Genomic DNA, 22217 nt, shown 5'->3' with positions numbered 1-22217 from the left:
ATAAATGATCCTAATGATTTTACTCTGTTTCCCTTCATTTTTTAGAAGACTCGTCAGCTTTGGGGGCAATTGATAAATCATTGCCAATAATAGAGATGGCTCGTTCATTAATCATACAAGGGCGAATTTTAATCCATGCATCAGAGTTCAAGCTCGGTCCTCTTATTTTATTGAACATAGAGAAATGTTGGTCCATATCATATGCATTATGGTTCACTGTTTTTTAGTCTTTTTAAAAACGTAAATGAAATAACAAAAGAACTTAACCAAACCCACACTTAAATGCCAAAGGGTGTATCCTTGGCACTTATTATTTCTCTAAACTCAGCTATCCTCGTCAGCAATTTCTTGTGATTTTCGAGGAGACTTGACAATTGAGAATCAATGGCTTCAATCTCAGTTTGTGCAATCTCCAACTGTCTTCTTACCACTGCAAGCCTCTGTTTGGCTTCTATTCTTTGCTTTCGAACTTGCTCTAAGGCAATGTCACATGTCTCAAGCTCGGCCTCCATGACTTGAATCTCCTCTTCAGCCGCCAAGACATCAGACAAGTCAACATTAAGAACTCTAGCCCGCACTGAATCAACCCAGTCGTTGTCAAACCCAAGCAAGGTTGCATCACATAAGTTAGCCTCGAAGGTTGACTTTTCTGAAATTGTGATGGTACAAGGAGTCTTGGTATTTAGCACAACCAAAATATCAACCAAAACTCGGTAGGACCAAGCTATCATACGATGTGAGCGATGTTCATGAGGTAACAATAGTTGAGGGTATTGTTCAAGTGCTTGTGCAAGTAAAGCTGTTTCACTATGTTTCAGCTCCACAAGTTGGAAAATCTCACAAACCCCCAATTTAGGAGAAGTGCCAGCATTAGCAACTTGTGATTCTGTTATAGCCTAGAAAGTTAGTGGATGGTTGAGAGAAGAAAGAGCATAAAATCACCGCATAGAAAAAGACACTTACGTTGATCGACAGAAGGAATAACTTCAGGAGGGTTTGTCTTTTCAAGCTTCTCTGATTCAGATTCCACTTGAACAATTGAACCTCTCACTTCTTTAATAGTCTGCTGAGAACAAAAAGAAAATGCACATAGTTGTCATTATTTGGTTCTGTCTTTTACAAATAAATTGATGTTTACAACTATGTTAGAGCTCAAAAGATGTACATGTGTTTTGATGAATTCTGACTCAATTGGAGTTGCCGTTGGTGATGTCTCCGTAGCAGCAATTGTTGTATCAGTTCCTGCTGCTGTTTCTTTAGCACTCTAACAGACATCAACATTTGAGCGTATGCAATTTGTTAATAATTAGTTGTTAGAGTCATTGTGAAGCTTATTTAAGTTTGAGAGTGATTGTCTCCCATAATGATGAATAATGAAAAATTAAATCATATAGAATACTTTAATTTCTATAATTAGATCAGGGTCATGAACTTACGTGTGCAAAATATTTTCTAAAGAGGTTACAAATTGGTTCTGTAGATTGCTTCCTTGAATCTGACTTAGTTGATTGAACTGCTAACGTGGCATCAGCTTCAACATAATTCTCTTCACGACATTGTTCTACTGTATCTTTGGTGGTTTGAGTAATCTAAAAGTAAGAAGAAATAAGTTGCAATTTTACTGCCACTAGCATTTGCAACTTTAAGAAGGACACTAAAGAATGTATACTGTAGTTCTGTTTTTCCATGTTCAAGAATCAAGAATCTAAAGGCTTGTTGTTTAGTCATCAAATGTGCATTAACCATATTTAAAAAACAAATACAAGTAAGTCCTATTTTTTATAATCTTTAAAGAAATTTCATTTTAACCAACTCAGACTTTGTTTAATCTGCAGCAGTTAAAAGATTAAGCTGCCCGTCCAATTCTGATTTCACTTTTTCCTTCTATAAGCGTCAATTGATGTGTCAAATTTGACATAGTCCTTGGTTGTTCATCCTCTTCCTATCATACCAAGTAAAAATGTATAGAAAATAGTTATTTAAATCAATTTAAAACATCATCACAACATGCTTTTGCAAGTTTATGAGATTCCATTTTGATCATCTCTAAATTTGTCAAGATATAACATGTGGCACTATTGTAACTCCCTTCCACAGAAGGCTTTTAGTTGCAACTTATTCGAATCTAACTAGCTGTATGCCCACGTGTTTAGTTACTGTAACTAATATAACCAAGTGATGTATGCTTCTGGTTATAAATAGATACACTCGCACTCTCATTAATGATCGCTGTTGCATTCATTCAATATCTTTTATCCACCTCCTCAATTTCTTTATAAATCTGAGAGATATCAAGGGATATGATTGAATGGTTCACTAGGGTAACTTCATTAATTCATAGATCTTGGTTTAAGTCGTGGAAGTTGGATAAAATTAGGTAAGAATTAGAGTCCAAACTCTACTTACGTTTTACAAAAAAAAAAAAAAAAACAAAAGAAAACGGGAAATAACCTTTTGTTTTCTTGTTATCACTTAGCAACTAGCAGGATGCATAATTTTCTGTTTTATTGGACGCATAATTATTGGTAGTTGAATATATTAATTTACGGCTAAAGTAACTTTAAGAGGAGAGGCCTTTTTTAATCTATAGGCAGTGAATGATAAGTGATTGGTTAAGGTTTTTTTTTTTGGTCAGAATTGGTTAAGTTCTAAGTTGTATTTTTAGGAGTCTCGTGAATCATGATTTATTTAATGGCTATATGAACCGGGGTAGCTAATCATCTATTTTTTTTATTAAGGCTTTGCCTTCCTTGTTATTAAAAAAAAAAATTGTTATATTGTGTTCTAGTTTCATTTTATTATTGTTTTCAATAAAAAAAAAGGTCAGTATATGTCGAATTTTAGTTAAATAAACCTAACCTATTTATATAAAGGTATAGATTTAAATATTTGGCTATATGCTTGAGTGTAATCTTTTTATTAAATAGACTATACTAATATTAAATCAAGTCAAGTCATAGGCCCTTGATAGGCCTTTCGGCCTATTTTAAATATACTTTGATAAAATTTATTTAAAGTATAGTATTGTAGTATGTTTAAAATATTTTATATATATATATATATATATACGAAATTAAAATTAATAAAAAACATAATAAAGTCTTTCCATTTGCTCAATATATTATGTTTTAGATATATTTTAGTAAAAACATATAGTAATATTAATTTAAATTATAGTTTTAGAATACTAGACTTGTAGGATGTCAAGAAGATAATGGATGGTGAAATATACAAAGCAACAAGAGTCCAAAATAATATGAAACACTTATTACAAAATATGTAGATGTTACCGTTGTAAGATACAAACTTATCGTAGTTGTGACATCTAGCTAAGATATTGGAATTGTCTACTAAGATTTGAGCGATTCTCTAGGGTGTGATGATCCATGAGATAGATCAGCTGTAATATAGTCTGAGTGAGTGCCAATGAAGTGGATGATGCTGAGTATGGAATCCTAGTGGTATAAGAAAATAATACACTTGAATACCATGTGACAAATGAAATATTAAGGTGAGTCATATTAATGTTAACACCATCTAGGAAGAGATTATAAACACCAGCTAGGATTCAGAATAGAAGTTTGTAATTTATAATGAACCTTATAATATATATATATATATATATATGATGGAAAAAGCATGATGTTAGGGTACACAGTTCACATGTATAACTACTAAAAATCATTATCAATAATAGAAATAGATCATCCATCAAACAAAATGTCAAATTTATCCGTACAATAATTAGAGTTTAATAAACTTTGTCTTGTTATTTAGTTGAATATAGGGAAATATTATTGGTCCATATCATATGCATTATGGTTCAGTACTCATTTTAGTCTTTGAAGAGGCAAATGAAATAACAAACACTAGTGCAAAAAACATATTTGGCGATAGTTGAAAACTATATATATATATATGATGGAAAAAGCATGATGTTAGGGTACACAGTTCACATGTATAACTACTAAAAATCATTATCAATAATAGAAATAGATCATCCATCAAACAAAATGTCAAATTTATCCGTACAATAATTAGAGTTTAATAAACTTTGTCTTGTTATTTAGTTGAATATAGGGAAATATTATTGGTCCATATCATATGCATTATGGTTCAGTACTCATTTTAGTCTTTGAAGAGGCAAATGAAATAACAAACACTAGTGCAAAAAACATATTTGGCGATAGTTGAAAACTAACTTTCGCAACATAAAAAGCGGTGTAGTGAAAACAAGTATAGTTGTAAGTTGACACCTTTCACGACAGTCTTATAAGGACTATGGAAAAAAGCATTAACTTACCATGACAGTTATTAATACAACTGTCATTGTATTTGTAATTTTTTACGACACTTATAATAACATCTGTCACGAAAAATAGTCTGGAAATAGGCTATTGTGGGAATTTTTCGCAACAGTTATCACCAAAACTATATCAAAAAGTAAATTTTTTGTGACAGTTTGTTGTGAAAAGTGTTTCTTTTCGCGACAGTTCTAGTGAAAACTGTTGTGAAATGTTATATTTTACCATCGTTCAATACACAACTGTCGCGGTATGTGTAATTTTTTTTTAAAGAGTGCGTATTTGGTATTTTTTCAATCCCTTACTTACAAAAGCCTGTATTTATACATAAACAGCAGCCCTAGAGACAATTACAAGCATATCCATTGAAATTTCTACATATTCAATACAAACATCTATCTAATTATCTATTCTAACTTATCAATTCTAAAAAGTAAGTAGACCACATATTCTGTATATGTCTCAGCTCTTGTTTGGAAAATGACTCTAAACTATTAAAATGCTGCATATGAATAAAAATATGTGCATGCATATTAATTCAAGTATAGGATAAAGTGTAAAATATAAATTATTTTTAACAAATTATTACCTTCTCAAATGAGTGGGTAATGCCTTGAGTGATGATTTTATACATAAAAATCATCATATAATAACCACACTCTACACTTCTTAGTTGTCGAGCACACTGTTAAAGAAATTAAAACTAATTCAATTCATCAGATCAATATTATAATCTTTATTCTAATTTGGAAAAGAATTTAAAATGCTTATTTGTGTGGGCACCCACTTGATTTCATTTTTTTTCTTATCAACTATATCCCCCAACTTCCAATAATAATGTAAAGATCTATTTTTCAAATATACACACTTAAAATATGTTAAAAAGATGCTAATAATATCACAAAATAATTATTCAAGATACTTACGATTCAAACAATGACTTCATTTCATTGCTTACTTCCCATTGTAATAAACAAAACCAATATATAGTATTTTCATGGGGACAAATGATGGGAAGCATCCAATGATTGCTACAAAATATTAGTTTATATTAATATCATATAATTATGAAAATATTTTATAAATAGAGAGATGAATAGGATGTTTGATACCTTCCAACAATTGGTGCAAAAAAAACACTTCTTCTTTAACTTATTCATCGCACTTCCAATATAAGATGCTTTTTGATTTGGTTTCTCAATTGATGTTAAGAGTGGAGATAAGAATCTATAATAATGACTAACATCAAGTTGGATGCACAATTTGTAGGGGAACCTTTGATCATAACAAAAATATTAACAATAAAAAAATATTAAATATTAAATTAGAAATAAAAAAAACACTTACATGATAAAAACTTGTATTATTGATACGTCCAATCACTCCATAATAATGAGAGCATTAATATCATTTCTGGCGACTTGAAAAGTAATATCCTTCCCAACAATTTTCTCATTTACTTGTATTTCATCAGTAAATTCATTCATGTCAACAATCATGAAAGCTAACTGTTTCAAGTCATCTCAAACTGGTTGGGGATTGGAACCCAATGATTCTTTTGATTGTTGAAGTTTCTAATTAATATATAATCAAAATTAGAAACATCTACCATATTAATTAAGAAATATTTAAAATTATAAAATTTTCATACCTCTTTAGTAACTTGTTGAACAAGCCTTCTCAAGTTGACATAAGGTAATAACAACATCATTTTGCAAGTCATTTAATTTCTCAAGATCAATGACTTTGCCACAAATTGCATTGAAGAAGATAGATAATCTGATAATTGCCTTACTCACCTTTTCCTCCAATATATCTCGAATTGCTACTAGTAATAATTGTTACATTAATACATGGCAATCGTGAGACTTCAAACCAACTAATTTCAAATCTTTCATGGAGACAATATTCTTGACATTCGAAAAATATCCTTATGGCACCTTAATACCACAGACACACACAAAAACTTTTTTTCTCTTTTCTTGACAAAGTGTGTGGAGCTGGACTCATGCAAGTTCTCTTTCCTTCTACTCTTGGACCCAAGTTTATTTGTATTCCCAGGTCAAGCAAGTCCCTTCTTGCTTTGACTCCATCCTTAGTCTTTCCCTTTATGTCTAACAATGTTCCAATTAGACTATCACAAACACTTTTTTCCACATGCATTACATTAAGATTGTGCCTCACCTCAAGGCTACTCCAATAGGGGAGATCAAAGAAGATAGACCTCTTCTTCCATAAATTATTTTGAGTTTTTTTTCTTCTGTCTCTTACCAAATACCATATTGATATCTTTCACTCGTTGATACACCAAGCTTGTAGTTAATGGCACTGGAGGTTCATTATACTCTTGAGAGCCATTGAATTTCTTCGTCTATATATATCTATGATAAGGGTAGTCTCGTCTTAAGAATCTTCGGTGACCAAGATAGACTCTGTTCTTCCCATGTTTTAGTTATTGATAGGATGTGTTCTCTTCACAAATAGGGCATGTGTTATGCCCCTTAACACTATATCTAGACAAATTGTCATATGCAGGGAAATCATTTATCGTGCAAAAAATTATAGCTCGTAATTTGAAGGACTCATTCTTGTATGAATCTAAGACATCTACACCTACCTCCCACATCATCTTTAACTCTTCAATCAATGGAGCTAAGTAAACATCTATGTTATTTCCTAGTTGTTTTGAGCCAGAAATCATCAAAGACAGCATGATATATTTGCATTTCATGCATGACCAAGGAGGGAGATTATAAATCACTAGTAGAACAGGCCATGAGCTATATTGACTACTAAGATTTCTATAAGAATTCATCCCGTCTATATAAAGTATAAGCCTAAGATTTCTAGGCTCATTACCAAATTCAGGAAATAATCGATCAAGTTCTTTTCATTGTGGAGAATCTGCTGGATGCCGAAGCATGCCATTAACTTTCCGCTCATCAGCATGCCATCTCAAGTTCTTGGTTTTGAATTCATTAGAAAATAACTGTTTAAATCTTGGTATTATTGGAAGATACCACAACACCTTTGCTGGAGGCCTTTTAGTAATCAAATCATCACCACCATTCATTTCTTTTACTTCGTAGCGTGATGCCCCACAAACTTGACACACATCCAACCCTTCAAAATCATTTTTGTATAATATACAGGCATTGGGGCAAGCATATATCTTTTGATACCCCAAATTCATTGGACACAATATTTTTTTTGCCTCATAGTAACTACTTGGAAGTTCATTATCCTCTAGAAGCATCTCTTTTAATAGTTTAAGCAACTTTGTGAAACTCTTGTTGCTCCACCCATATTTTGCTTTAGGTTGAACAATTTCAACACAACTGTTAATTGTGTATATTTTATGCACCCTGGATACAAAGGCTTTTTCGAATCATTGCACAAGCTATCATATTTGTGTACTTTCTCAACACTTTCAACACCAATATCACTTAGCATATCCTCTATTCGATCAAACAAATCCATATCATCATGATTCTCATCCTGTGGCACTACACTACGTTTTCTAGATTCTCTATGCAATACCCATTATGTATACGCTTTGTACAAACCAAAACAAATTAGGTGATCCTTTATCTCTACAAGACTTCATCACAACCCATTCAAGTACTTAACACATGGATAATAGAATAATCCTTTATTATTAGGAATATCATTCTTTGCAAACTCTAAAAATTGGTCTACCCCCTCTCATATTCATCACTAGTCCGTAAAGAATCTATCCAACTACGATTCATAATTACCTAATTAAAATATAAACAACTATTTTATTTTTTGAAATTTAAAAAAAAAATTCGGCAGCATAACAATTTATAAATTGACATTTCTTGGGTACTAAACCCCCATTTGACCAATTTCAACAAATGTGAATAGATAATGAACAATTATAAATTCTAATGAACAACCAATTCAAGGTTTTTCACCCATTCAAACTAAAAAATAATTACCTAATTAAAATATGCAAATCTCAAAGAATGAAATAGTTAATTTAAGGTTTAATTTTTAGGTAATTATTTGACAATTACCTATTTGACCAATTTTAACAAACATGAATAAATAATCAACAATTATAAATTTTAAGAATAAACAATCCAAGGTCTTTCACCCATTCATGCTAAAAAATAATTATTTAATTAAAATATGCAAATCACAAAGAATGAAATAATTAATTCAAGGTTTGATTTTTAGGTAATTACTTGATAATTACCTATTTCACCAATTTTAACAAATGTCAATAAATAATCAAGACTTATAAATTCTAAAAAAAAACAATTCAAGGTCTTTCACCCATTCAAGCTAAAAAATAATTACCTAATTAAAATATAAAAATCTCAAAGAATGAAATAATTAATTCAAGGTTTAATTTTTAGGTAATTACTTGACAATTACCTATTTAACCAATTTTAACAAATGTGAAAAAATAATCAACAATTATAAATTCTAAGAACAAACAATCTAAGGTTTTTCACCCATTCAAGCTAAAAAATGATTATTTAATTAAAATATGCAAATCTCAAAGAATGAAATAATTAATTCAAGGTTTGATTTTTAGGTAATTACTTGATAATTACCTATTTCACCAATTTTAACAAATGTCAATAAATAATCAAGATTTATAAATTCTAAATAAAAAAAATTCAAGGTCTTTCACCCATTCAAGCTAAAAAATAATTACCCAATTAAAATATAAAAATCTCAAAGAATGAAATAATTAATTTAAGGTTTAATTTTTAGGTAATTACTTGACAATTACCTATTTAACCAATTTTAACAAACGTGAAAAAATAATCAACAATTATAAATTCTAAGAACAAACAATCTAAGGTTTTTCACCCATTCAAACTAAAAAATGATTATTTAATTAAAATATGCAAATCTCAAAGAATGAAATAATTAATTCAAGGTTTGATTTTTAGGTAATTACTTGACAATTACCTATTTGACCAATTTTCACAAACGTGAATAAATAATTAATAATTATAAATTCTAAAAACAAACAATCTAAGGCATTTCACCCATTCAAGCTAAAAAATAATTATTTAATTAAAATATACAAATCACAAAGAATGAAATAATTAATTCAAGGTCTAATTTTTAGGTAATTACTTAACAATTACTTATTTGACCAATTTTAACAAACGTGAATAAGTAATCAATATTTATAAATTCTAAAATTAAAAATTCAAGGTCTTTCACCCATTCAAGCTAAAAATTAATTATTTAATTAAAATATAAAAATCTCAAAGAATGAAATAATTAATTCAAGATTTAATTTTTAGGTAATTATTTGACAATTACCTATTTGATCAATTTTAACAAACGTGAATAAATAATCAATAATTATAAATTTAAAAAAAAACAATCCAAGGTCTTTCACCCATTCAAACTAAAAAATAATTATTTAATTAAAATATGCAAATATTAAATAATGAAATAATTAATTCAAGGTTTAATTTTTAGGTAATTATTTGACAATTACCTATTTGAACAATTTTAACAAACGTGAATAAATAAACAACAATTATAAATTCTAAGAACAACTAATTCAATGTCTTTCACCCATTCAAGCTAAAAAATAATTACCTAATTGAAATATGTAAATCTCAAGGAATGAAATACTTAATTCAAGGTTTAATTTTTAAGTAATTATTTGATAATTAAAATATCAAAAAATACAATTTTTCCATAATTTATATAAAATAAATTAACAAAACTGTGTTGGATATTGATAATACCCTAATGTCTAATCCATAGAAGCTTTAAAAATTTAAAGAAGCTTAAAAAAATTAAAGCGCGCTGGACATGTAAAGAAAGTAAAAGGCAAAAAATATTTAAAAAATAAATATTAACCTGGAGAGGTGAGCTGGATGAACGGAAGTTGGTGGTTGAGCTAAGGGAAAGACACTGTGCACAGAGGAGCTAAAGGCGAGCTGCGTGGCGAGCTATGGGGTGAGTTGAGTTGCAGACGGACGAGAGCTTAAGGGTGAGCTAAAGGTGCCTCAAGGCTAAGCAAGAGAGAGCTAAGAGGAATGCGTTGAGGGACCGAGCTGAGGGGTAAGAGAGCTAATGGGTGTTGGGGGCGTGAGCTGAGGGATGCAAGCTTGGGAGCAAAGGAGGCGGTGAGCTGGAGGTCAGTAGGGGCGGTGGAGCTGTGGGGAAATAATGACTGCGAAAGACGAGGCTAGGTAAAAGTAATTACAATATAATAGTTCCCTTGGGAATTGTCACTATATTGTATTATTCACGATAGGCCATTTATGGCTTGTTGTGAATGTAATTAATAATTAACGACAGGTCCACTTGGACTTAGCGTTAATAAATATATCATGACAAGCATATTAATGCTTGTCGTGATATCCACTAAATGAGGTGGGAGTTTATTTTTTTTTTTTGTTAGTTAATAATATCACGACAGGCTCATTAATGCCTGTCGTGAAATAAATAACCCAAGGCTACAACGGCTTTTTAATTTTTTTTTAAATTATTACTTAATAATATCACGATAGGCACATTAATACTTGTCGTGATATCCATCACGGGCAAGTTCTTATAATTTTTTTTAATTATGACTTAATGATATCACGACAAGCACATTAATGCCTGTCATGATATCCATCACCATTTTTAAAAATAATTTTTTTAATTATGTATTAATGATATCACGACAGGCACATTTATGCCTGTCATGATTACCCAATCATATGTTATGATAGCAGGACAAGCCATTTATGGCTTGTCATGGTATCCAATAATTTTTTTAAAAAAAATCTATTTTTTAATTTGCTTGGTAGATTACAGCAGGCCATTAAATGGCCTGTCGTGATATCCTTTATTTTTTTTAAATATTTTTTTAATTGTATCAATGTCATTTAATTCATTTAAAATTTTTTTTAACTTATTTATATATATAACTTAAATTTGAAATAATTATTAATTAAATTTTTTATAGTTATAACGTCATTTGTTTCTTTTAACTGTGGTTTTAGTTGTGTAGTTTCTAGCTTTAATTACTACAATTGCCATTGAGTATGTTATAACCACAGTTACTTCTATAACTGTGGTTAAAAGTGTGTCATTAAAACTCTCTTTTGCACTAGTGAAAGCACAAAGTAAGCACACCAAAATGCCAAAGGGTCTATCCATTGAACTTATTATATCTCCTAATTCCTTCATCTTCATTATCAATTTCTTGCGATCTTTTAAGAGACCCAACTATCGAGAATCAATTGCTTCAAACTCACTTTATGCCATCTCCAATTGTCTTCTTACCACTGTAAGCCCCTCTTCAGCTTCCACTCTTTGCTTTTGAACTTGTTCTAAGGCAATGTCACATGTCTCAAGCTCCACCTTTATGATCTGAATTTTGTCTTTAGCTGCTAAGACATCAGATACGTCCACACCAAAAACTCTTGCCCAAACTGAATCAACCCATTTGTTGTTAAAGCCAAGAAATGTTGCTTCACGTAAGTTAGCCTCTAAGGTTGACTTTTCCAAATGCTGTAATACTACATGGAGTCTTAGTAGCTAGCATGACCAAAATGTCAACTAGTACTAATGTAGAACAGGGAAGGAGAAGGGGGAGAGAATATAGAAAAGAAAGAAAGGGATCAATAGAGATAATAGAGAGAAGAGAAAACTCAAAAGGAAAGGCGAGATAATAGATATTCTTCTTCAATCAAATATGCGTACAAATCAAATGAGTTGAGTGCTACTTATAGGCCTCAACCCAACCCTAGAAATAAGTGTATGAAAATCCTAAAAATTTTAAAATTAAATAAAAAGATAACAATAATTGAAAAGATAATGATAGATGCTGAAAGATAATAATAATTCAAATCAATTCAAAATAAAACAAAATATACGTAATTAATATGAGAGCAAAATATCTTCAATCTTCAAATTGGCAACATCCTTGTAATATATTCATTTATTTCTTTTTAACTTTTTTCCCATCATTTCCCCCCAACTCAAAAGAACTCTCCTCTAGAGAGGTATGGATTTGGTAAGACTTGAGCAAGGTGGGATCAATCTGGTGAAACTCCTCTTCAACAATCCAAGTAGCATATGAGTCTGAGAAGTCTTTCCAATGAATAAGGTAGTGATGAATAGGATCATTGGTTGTTAATACAGTTTGTTTATCCATGACCATATCAATCTTGTTCCTAGCGGGTAGAACATTTGGCAATAAAGGGATTGGGGCATTGTGAGGTTGTATACCCACAGAATCATCACTAAACAGTAAGGGAGGCTCAAAAGCACCTCGATAAGAAACAAGATCCTCAACATTAAAAACTAGACTAATAGACATATCAGGAGCTAATTCAAGTAAGTAAGCATTAGGACTAAGTTTCTTGAGGATGTGAAATGGTCCAGAGGCCCGAGCATACAACTTTTTGAAAGAATGTTTAGGATAATGCTCAAGGCGAATACGAGCTATAACATAGTCACTTTCATTAAAATTTTGAGCGTGAGCATCAGCTAATAATTTATATTGATCACTACTAAGTGTTAACTTGCTCTTAATTTTAGCATGTAACTCATGAAGGCATTATGCTAAAGATTCTATAGATTTAGAAGTACAGGTTGTTTCAGGAAGGGGTACCAGGTCAATAGATTGTTTCGAGTTAAAACCTTAGACTATTTCAAAAGGGCTTTTTCCTGTGGATCGATTGGCTGAACTATTATATGCAAACTCGGCTGTAAGTAAGATTAAATCCCAATTCCCTAGCTTATCTCTGACTATACTTCAAAGTAAGTTACCCAGACTATGATTAGTTACCTCAGTTTGGCCATCAGTTTGAGGATGGAAGGCAAAAGAGAATTTTAATTAGGTTCTAAAGAGTTTCCAAAGTGTCTTCTAAAGAATAGCTAATAAATTTGACATTTCTATGAGAGACAATGGAAGTAGGTAACCCATTTAAGCATACAACTTCTTTAAAGAAGAGCTTGGCTAAGTGGGAAGCATTAGTGGTTTTATTGCAAGGTATGAGGTGGGCCATCTTTGAAAACCTATCCACGACAACTAGAACATAGTCATGTTGTCGAGTAGTACGGGGTAATCCTAAGAAAAAGTCCATGCTAAGATCTTTCTAGGGTGCATCAGGGAGAGGTAAAGAAGTGTACCAACTAGTATTTTGTTTCCTAGCCTTAGAAGTGTGACAAGTATGACATTGTGACAAAATTTGAGCAATGTCACATCTAAGAGACGGCCAATAAAATCTATCCTTGACTAAAGTGAAAGTTTTATCTCTACCAAAGTAACCAACTAATCCTCCCGCATAGAGTTCCCAAATGAGGAAGTCTCTCATAGATGTTTGAGGAATACATAACTTAGTGCCACGGAAGAGGAAATCATCCTTAATAAGGAAATATGTGTGGTTATGATGAGCTCTATTACCAACTTCTTGATAAATAACTTTAAAGTCAGGGATGAGGTATAGTCATCCTTTAACCTTTCAAAGCCTATAACATTGACACTCATAGTATGCAAAAGGTTAACCCTATGACTTAGAGCATCTGCAACTTTGTTCTCAATTCTTGCACGGTGCTTAACAACAAAAGTAAACTCTTAAAGGAATTCAACCCGTTTGGCATGTTTGGGGTTTAGATGGCATTGAGAGTTTATGAACTTAAGAGCTTGATGGTCAGAATACACAACAAATTGTTAAAGGAGAAGATAGTATTTTCAATACTCAAAGGATTTAACTATGGCATAAAATTCCTTATCATATGTGAAATACTTCTGCTTAGCTTCATTAAGCTTTTCATTAAAAAAAGCTATAAGGTGACCATCTTGAAGAGGACACCTCCAATTCCTACTCTAGAAGCGTCACAAGCCACTTTAAAGCACTTGGAGAAATTAGGGAGGGCTAAAATAGGGTCTTTAGATAATTTATCTTTAATGTTCATAAAGGCTCATGATATGGTAGCGGTCCAATCAAATTCATCCTTTTTAAGGCAATCGGTGATAGGGCTCATGATAGTCTTAAAATCCCTAATAAAGTGCCTATAGAAAGATGTTAATCCATGAAAACTATACACTTCTTGAAGAGATCTAGGTTCAAGCCACTCATAGATAGCCTTGACTTTTTCAAGATCGGCAGCTAATCCTTTTTCAGAAACAATGAACCTTAAGAAAATAACTTGCTTCTATAGAAAAGAGTGCTTGGGAAAATTAACATAAAACTTTTTTTTCCTAAGGGTAAAGAATACTTGGCGGAGATGAGATCAGTGCTCATCCTTGGACTTGCTAAAGATTAAAACATCATCAAAGTAGACAACTAGAAATTGGCCCAAGTAAGGTCGAAAGATGTGGGTCATAACCCTCATCAATGTACTAGGGGCATTGGTTAGACCAAAAGGCATGACTAGCCATTCATATAATCCATCTTGTGTCTTAAATGCAGTCTTCCATTCATCTCCTGGCATAATCCTAACTTGGTGGTATTCGCTATGAAGATCAATTTTGGAAAACCAACTAGAACTTGAAACTAGATCAAGCATATCCTCAAGTTTAGGAATGGGGAACCTATACTTAATGGTGATCTTATTAATGGCTCTACTATTCACACATTCTCCAAGTTCCATCTTTCTTAGGTGTGAGCAAGGCAGGCACAGCACATAGGCTAAGACTATGTTGGATATAACCCTTCTCTAACGAACCATTTACTTGCCCATTAAGTTCTTCCCTATCTTTAGGGTTCATCTTATAGTATGACAAGTTAGGAAGTTGTGACCTTAGAACTAAGTCAATAGCATGTTAGATTTCTCTCATAGGTGGTAAATTAGAAGGAAGCTCATCTGGGGTGATGTCCTTAAATTCTTCTAAGAGACGGACTATTTCCTTTGGTAGCTCAATATTTGCTAGGATAGCAATCTTACTAGAAAACTTAGAGACTATAATAAGGATAACATTGGCCTCTTTAGACTCTTGAGTAAATTGTTGCTTTGTCAAGAGATTTAAGCCTTAGAGCTTTAATTTAGAGTTCTGTAGATTCTTAGGACTCTTATCTTTTGATTCAGGTTTAGCAAGACGTAGTAGGACAGTTTTGCCTTTATGCTTAAACACATAAGTGTTTGCTCGACCATGACTAGTGACATCATGATTAAGCCAAGGGTGTCCTAATAAGATGTGAGAAACATCTATAGGAATGACATTACAAAGGATCTCTTCTTCATAATCTACTAAGCAAAGAGACAATCGACACTATTGAGTAACAGATAAGGAAGTATTATTAACCCAAGCTACACAAAAAGGTTTTAGGTAGGGCTCAATCTTAAGGCCAAGTCGAGCTACTCCCTGACCAGAAATCACATTCCTCTCACTTCCACTATCAATGACTAGTTTACACTATTTATCTCTCCATTTCACAAAGGTGTGAAAAATATTATTCCTCTTCCAAGAGTCCTTAGGTATAGGGATAGATAGGAGATATTGCATTACCCCAAGGTTTCTTAACTCATACTCTTTCATAATAATCTCTTTATCCACATTAGAGGGGCACTCAGTGGGATCTACTACTATATCAGAAATATCCTTAGTAACCACATCATCCTCTTGTGATTCAAGAAGTCATGCACATTATGGGTATTTTAATGCTATATGACACTTAGAATGGCACTTGAAACACTCAATAGTTGACCTGTTAGGATGGGAACTAGGACCTATAGATTCATTAGGCTTCCTTATGTTGCTCCTAAAATCAAAGGTTTGACCAGAAGGAAGTTGAGAGCTTGACTTAAGGGAAAAACCTATAGTTTGGTTAGCAGGAGGAAGGTTGTGAGTTTGTCGAAACTCTGTGCCTTGCATGGTAGGTCGCCTAACAGAGGGGTGCCTAGATAAATATTCTATCTTATGAGCTTTATGGTAAGCTTCCTCAAGGGTTTTAGGAAAGTTGATCTTGAGCTCTCTTTGAATTTCTGATCCAGGCCCATTAATAAATCTAGTGAGTGTTGTCACAAGGTCTTCTTTTAGGTCACATCAAATTGTGAGGCCATCAAAACGGGATATGTAGTCAGAAACCATAGAGGTTTATCTTAAATTAAGGAGTTGACCTAATAGTTAACTCCTATAATGAGCCGGCACATACTTTTCCTTCAACTTCATCTTCATTTCAGCCCATGTAGTTATTGACGGTTGATGTTGGTGAACCAAGTTTCTTTGAATAGTCTACCAGTATTTTTGTGTGGATCCAATGAGTTTTATTTTAGTAAAACATATTTGTTGGATGTCATTCATATTGTACCACTCAAAGTAATCCTCCATGTTGGCTAACCAATCTAAGAAAGTAGTCAGATTTAATATACCATCAAATTCAGGAGCATCTACGTACCTTGACTTTCTTAGTGATGTCCTCTACATGACCATGGCTAGGGACATCTCGACCATATCTAGGGATTAACTCGTCATTCCTAAAAAGGTCTCCTATGACTTCATCTCCATCCCAAAGATAATCTATATCTTCAAATTGGTGGGTATTAGGTATACATGGGGATGTTCTATGGTGGCTATTACTAGCATTTATGGAGAAATGGTGCAAACCTACGTAAGGTACTCTCTGTTGATCAGGTGTAAGGATAGGTTGGTTTGATATTTTACTACTAGGTATTAGGTATACATGGGGATGTTCTATGGTGGCTATTATTAGCATTTATGGAGAAATGGTGCAAACTTACATAAGGTACTCTCTGTTGATCAGGTGTAAGGATAGGTTGGTTTGATATTTTACTACTATTAAGGTTTGGTAGTAAACCTTCCCTGGGGTTTAGATGTAGGTCCTCTTTATCTTTGCTTGTGTTGTAATGGCCTAAAAGGTGAACTGTATCTAGGGTTTCTCCAACCAAGGCTCTTAAGTCATCAATCTTAGCATCATTTCTAAGAGTTGACTCCCTAATTGAATGGCCTACATACTCTTTAATAGCCCTTTCAAGGTTATGAAAGTTAGCAAGGGTGCTTTCATTGTTTAAGTCATAGTGGATTTTATGGTTGTAAGTTCTTGATCAAACAGGTCATATTTTCAAGAATGTCTCGAATGTTCATGCAAAGTCAATAGGTGTTATACTATCGTGCAGGGTTTAGGGTACGTCTAATATCCTATTGGATAAAAGGTCCCCAAGTTATCTCCACTAAAAGGTAAAGATCCTATTTAACAAATTTAACCCTCCAAGAACTTAAAAGCTCCTCAAGGATTATACTTGCTAAATAAGTAACAACTTGAGTGATGTATTCACAGTGACCTCCGGGGGCCTAGAAACCCCTTAGAAAAACCGATAGAAACTTCCACTAATCTAGGGTAAAATTTGACCTAGGTGTAGGGCCGAACTGTGTGTGAGGTGGTTGTGTCCTAAGGTTATAAATATGAATAATGCTGAATAATAAAGCAACAAATTAAAATAGATAATAATCAATATAAGTTAAAAGAGCTTACTAGTAAAGGAATTAAAACTCAAAATTTTATGAAAAGTAACTTTTTTGCCCTTTTTCGTTTTTGTTTCTTTTGTTCTTTTTTTTGGCCTCTTTTTTTTTAGCGTGGGTCAAAGGAAGAATCAAAGGAGCAAAGGAAAGCAAGGAAAATATGGAAAATAATAAAATAAGAAAAGGGAGGGAACAAAACAAAATAAGAGCAAAAGAAAGAAATATGGTAAATGGAATGAGATGAAGGAAAATTAAAATAGTCAAGAATAATTAGGAAATGAAACAAGTAGCAAATGAACAAAGTAAATACCTCCGTAATAATATCTAAAAGACCTAGAGATTAAAATTTAGGATTAAAGAACCTTACTGAGTAACTTAAGGAGCCTTAAATTATAAACTTATCTCCCAAAGCGTTTCTGTATGATGATTCATGGTACTGAGAAGGTATTTTAGAGTGGGTTTGGTAATAGAAGCGATGTGGGAACATTGGCTTTGATGCCAATTATGTAGAACGAGGAAGGAGAAGGGGGAGAGAATATATAAAAGAAAGAAAGGGATCAATAGAGATAATAGAGAGAAGAGAAAACTCAGAGGAGATGCGAGATAATAGTAATTCTTATTCAATCAAATGTACGTACAAATCAAATGAGTTGAGGTACTATTTAAAGGCCTCAACCCAACCCTAGAAATAAGTGCATGAAAATGTAAGAAATTCTAAAATTAAATAAAAAAATAACAATAACTGAAAAGATAATGATAGATGTTAAAAGATAACAATAATTCAAATCAATTCAAATTAAAACAAAATATATGTAATTAATATGAGAGCAAAATATCTTCGATATTCAAATCTACAATATCTTTGTAATATCTTCATTTATTTCTTTTTAATTTTCTTCCTATCAAGCACTCTATAGTATAGTGATGTTATTCGATTGGTAAGGTGCTCATGAGGTAGCACTAGGTGAGGATATTGTTTGAGTGCTTGTGCAAGTAAAGCCATGTCACAAATCCTTTATATAGGAGCAGAAGGGCTAGAATCTTCATTTTGTGTTTCTGTCACAGTCAAGAAAGTTGGCAAAGTAATGTTTAAAGAAAAAGTGTAAAGTTATCACGTAAAGAGAGACACTTACGATGATGGAGAGAAGGAATAGCATTAGGGATGATTGTTTTTGTGGAATTCTCTTATTTATGTTCCTCTTGAACACTAGAATCTTTTGCTTCTTCAGTATCCTGCACAAAATGAAAAAAAAAAAATTTCAGGTTCCTTCATTTGATTTTGTATTTTAAAATGAATTATTGTTTACAACTATGTTAAGAAAGTTCAAAAGACATACAAGTGCTCCAATGAATTCTGAGTCAAATGGAGTTGTCTCTGGTGATGTGTTTATAGCACTAACATTATCAACAATGTCTTTCACTGCTTCCTTATTTCTCTACATCAATAATATGTTACAATCATTTTTTCAGAATACTTCAACTTCTATGGATAAAAAAGGGCAACAAACTTACTTGTACAGAATCTTTTCCTAAGAGATTACTAATTAAGTGAACTGCTGTCATGACATCATCTTTTGCATAATTCTTTTCAAGACCTTGTTTCATTGTATCTTTGGTGCCCTAGGTAACATAAAAGTAGGAAGAAATAAGTTGCAGTTTTACATGCCGCATTAGTGCAAGAATACTACCATTAGATTTTGCAACTTTATGAAAGACACTAAAAACAATGTATATTGTGTAGTTCTATTTTTCCATGCATGTTCAAAAACCAAGAATCTAAAGGTATGTTGTTTAGTCATTGAATGTTCATGAACCATTAAAAAAACAAATACAAGGGAGTAATGCCATTTTATTCACCTCAGAATTTGTTGAAATTATAGCCATTGATAACAGTGAAGCATATAATCTAATAGGCCCTTTCTCTTTATCTAAGCTCTAAATAACATAAAAAATCATAAAATTTATTTGATGAAAAACTTCAATGATTCATAGAATATAATTTATCTGCTTATTCATTAATGAATTCTCCTCTACCTCTTTACGTGATACAAGTCTTTTAGTCTAATAAAAGAAATAATTTCAGCAATTCAAAGATTAAGCCATCTAATATATTTTCTTTGGTGAGACTTCTATCACAAATGTGTGTGTGTGTGTGTGTGTGTGTGACTACTGCTAATGTGAAAGTTCATAAACATGAGTAAATTGGAAATCTTGTGGCAATTTTATGCTATTTTCTTACTATTTTAAAGTTACTGATAAGCTCTGTAAAATTTTTTATGCAATTGTTTTAGCATTATAATTCCCATAATTATAATAAGCACAAGTGAAAACCATGTAGCTACATCAGATTCTATATTAATTTTTATTTTTTACTAGAAAGATTCTATATTAAGAAGAATAATGCATTTACTTGTGCAATCATGAATGATGCTCTAAATTGCTTCAATGACTCTAGATCACTTGATTGAATTGCCATTATAGCTTCATTTGTTGCAACATTCCTTTTAGAGCCGTGTTCATGTGTTTCTTTTGCACTAGAAACCTAAAAATCAAGAAAAAAGTTTCTCTTTCACTGATTGTTCTCTTCCAATAATATTATAAAGTTCTACGTACATTTGGATCATAAAGTATACCTTTGTTTGATGAGGAAGATGAATTCTGATTTCACTTTTTCCTTCTCTACAAGTAAATTGATCTGTCAAATTTGGCTTAGTCCTTGGTTGTTTATCCTCTTCCTATCATACCAAGTAAAAATGTATATCAAAGTTACACAAATCCATTTAAAACTTCATAACAACATACTCTTTCAAGTTTTTCATATGGTTAGATTCCATTCTGAACGCCTCTAAATATGTGAAGATACAACACATGGTATTATTGTAACTCAACTTCACTTAGTTTGATAAAATATTGATGGTAACCATGTAAATTAATGAAAAGAATTATAATTATTTAGGTCTAAAAACCATACTCAAAAATTTAAAAAAAAAACATAACAAAATATAATGTAAAGGACTAGAATAATAAAAAAAATAAAATAAAATTTGAGTGTAAAGTCATTCTTATTTAGTTACATATGCATGCCAAATTATCAAAATACTTTATACGTTAAATTAATGTAAGAGTAAATTTGTATTTTAAAATTTAAAGGACTTACAGTATGATAATTTAAAAAACACAAGGGACAAAGTTGATAAAGACCAAACTTGAGGGACAAATTGATAATTGAAACAAACTTGAAGATTAAAAATTTTACCAAGAAAAAAGCTTCTCTTTCACTGATTGTTCTCTTCCAATAATATTATAAAGTTCTACGTACATTTGGATCATAAAGTATACCTTTGTTTGATGAGGAAGATGAATTCTGATTTCACTTTTTCCTTCTCTACAAGTAAATTGATCTGTCAAATTTGGCTTAGTCCTTGGTTGTTCATCCTCTTCCTATCAAACCAAGTAAAAATGTATATCAAAGTTACACAAATCCATTTAAAACTTCATAAACATACTCTTTCAAGTTTTTCATATGGTCAGATTCCATTCTGAACGCCTCTAAATATGTGAAGATACAACACATGGCATTATTGTAACTCAACTTCAATTAGGCATCGTTTGGGTAACTACCATTTCACATTTCAAAAGTAACTTTTTACTTTGGAAATATAAAATGTTGTTTGGGATAATTTTGTGAGGGCAAAAGTACTTTTTAAAATAACTTTTCAATCCAGCTAAAACGGAGAATTTTGAAAGTTCCATTAGGTAGCTTTTGAAACAAAAACGTGAATATGAAGCATTAAGAATGGCACCTAACTTTACATTTGACTATGATACCCTCAATTACTTTTTCATTCTTGTCGTGCAACGGACTCATGTCTTCACAAATTCATTCCCATCTCTGCTTGAGCTCCTCATTTTTTGTCTTCACTAATTCATTCCCATCTCTGCTCGAGCTCCTCATTTTTTGTCAGACTTGGGTTACTTCAAAGGTTTGACTTTTCCACCTACACACCCAAAATATTAATATCTAATGGAAAGAAAAATAAAAGCACTGGGGAACAGTTTAAAAACACAAAGGTTTCATAGATTGAAAATAAATAATGAATAAAATGCATAAATAGTAAATAATAAATAGTAAAATAAATAAATAAAATACATAAATAGTAAAATGATTACATAATTTATTCCAATATTAAATTGTATATTTTTATCCTTGCATTTTTTTTAACATTTTTAATATATTACATTTGTATAATAAAAATTATTAATTATCATAAATCAATATCCTTTTTAGTCATTGCATATTCAAAAGCATATTTCAAAAGCATAAATTTTTATTAATCCAAACAACTTTTAGTTTGCTAAACTGACTTTTAAGAAAATGTATTTAAATATAAATTTTATTATAACAACTGACTTTTTCTAAACTGACTTTTACCAAATGAACTTTCATCAAACTTGCTTTTGACAAATTGAAAACCAAATATACA

General features: G+C 31.6%; 2 protein-coding genes across 9 annotated transcripts; both read right to left on the bottom strand.

Annotated features, from left to right (window-relative positions):
• Positions 1 to 140: 140 nt before the first annotated feature.
• Positions 141 to 11052, bottom strand: LOC129318414 (uncharacterized). Of its 8 annotated transcripts, none has more exons than XM_054963160.1 (6): positions 10170 to 11052; positions 4894 to 4989; positions 1437 to 1589; positions 1166 to 1264; positions 964 to 1066; positions 141 to 886 (listed from the first exon to the last, which is right to left on the bottom strand). In XM_054963160.1, the coding sequence occupies exons 2-6, from the start codon at positions 4948 to 4950 to the stop codon at positions 279 to 281; spliced, it is 1020 nt and encodes a 339-aa protein (XP_054819135.1). In that variant the 5' UTR covers positions 4951 to 4989; positions 10170 to 11052; the 3' UTR covers positions 141 to 278. The 8 variants fall into 8 exon arrangements, with proteins under 8 accessions (XP_054819135.1, XP_054819137.1, XP_054819138.1 ...); XM_054963162.1 differs by lacking the exon at positions 10170 to 11052 and adding an exon at positions 5956 to 8308 and having other exon boundaries at positions 141 to 649; XM_054963163.1 differs by lacking the exon at positions 10170 to 11052 and adding an exon at positions 5956 to 8303 and having other exon boundaries at positions 141 to 649; positions 964 to 1063.
• Positions 11053 to 18523: 7471 nt separating this feature from the next.
• On the bottom strand, positions 18524 to 21749 carry LOC129318415 (uncharacterized). The gene is made up of 7 exons (XM_054963164.1): positions 21542 to 21749; positions 21073 to 21174; positions 20367 to 20468; positions 20144 to 20275; positions 19246 to 19353; positions 19071 to 19169; positions 18524 to 18966 (listed from the first exon to the last, which is right to left on the bottom strand). The coding sequence occupies exons 1-7, from the start codon at positions 21599 to 21601 to the stop codon at positions 18919 to 18921; spliced, it is 651 nt and encodes a 216-aa protein (XP_054819139.1). The 5' UTR covers positions 21602 to 21749; the 3' UTR covers positions 18524 to 18918.
• Between the last annotated feature and the right edge of the window lie 468 nt (positions 21750 to 22217).

The sequence above is a fragment of the Prosopis cineraria genome, unplaced genomic scaffold (genome assembly GCF_029017545.1).
Source record: "Prosopis cineraria cultivar Desert tree isolate PC_DT_omini unplaced genomic scaffold, ASM2901754v1 PC8, whole genome shotgun sequence".
Taxonomy (NCBI): Eukaryota; Viridiplantae; Streptophyta; class Magnoliopsida; order Fabales; family Fabaceae; genus Prosopis; species Prosopis cineraria.
This window is presented reverse-complemented; position numbering and strand designations above follow the sequence as displayed.

What these genes read in the sequence shown, in the direction of transcription:
- LOC129318415 (XM_054963164.1), bottom strand. Translation starts at nt 21,601, where the DNA reads ATGAGTCCGTTGCACGACAAGAATGAAAAAGTAATTGAGGGTATCATA. An exon ending in ATCTTCCTCATCAAACAAAG is followed by an intron (nt 20,469 to 21,072) that starts GTATACTTTATG and finishes TTGGTATGATAG; the next exon opens with GAAGAGGATAAACAACCAAG. An exon ending in CATCATTCATGATTGCACAA is followed by an intron (nt 19,354 to 20,143) that starts GTAAATGCATTA and finishes TATGTTACCTAG; the next exon opens with GGCACCAAAGATACAATGAA.
- LOC129318414 (XM_054963156.1), bottom strand. Translation starts at nt 6,027, where the DNA reads ATGACTTGCAAAATGATGTTGTTATTACCTTATGTCAACTTGAGAAGG. An exon ending in TTACCCACTCATTTGAGAAG is followed by an intron (nt 1,590 to 4,893) that starts GTAATAATTTGT and finishes TCTTACTTTTAG; the next exon opens with ATTACTCAAACCACCAAAGA. An exon ending in TATTCCTTCTGTCGATCAAC is followed by an intron (nt 887 to 963) that starts GTAAGTGTCTTT and finishes AGGCTATAACAG; the next exon opens with AATCACAAGTTGCTAATGCT.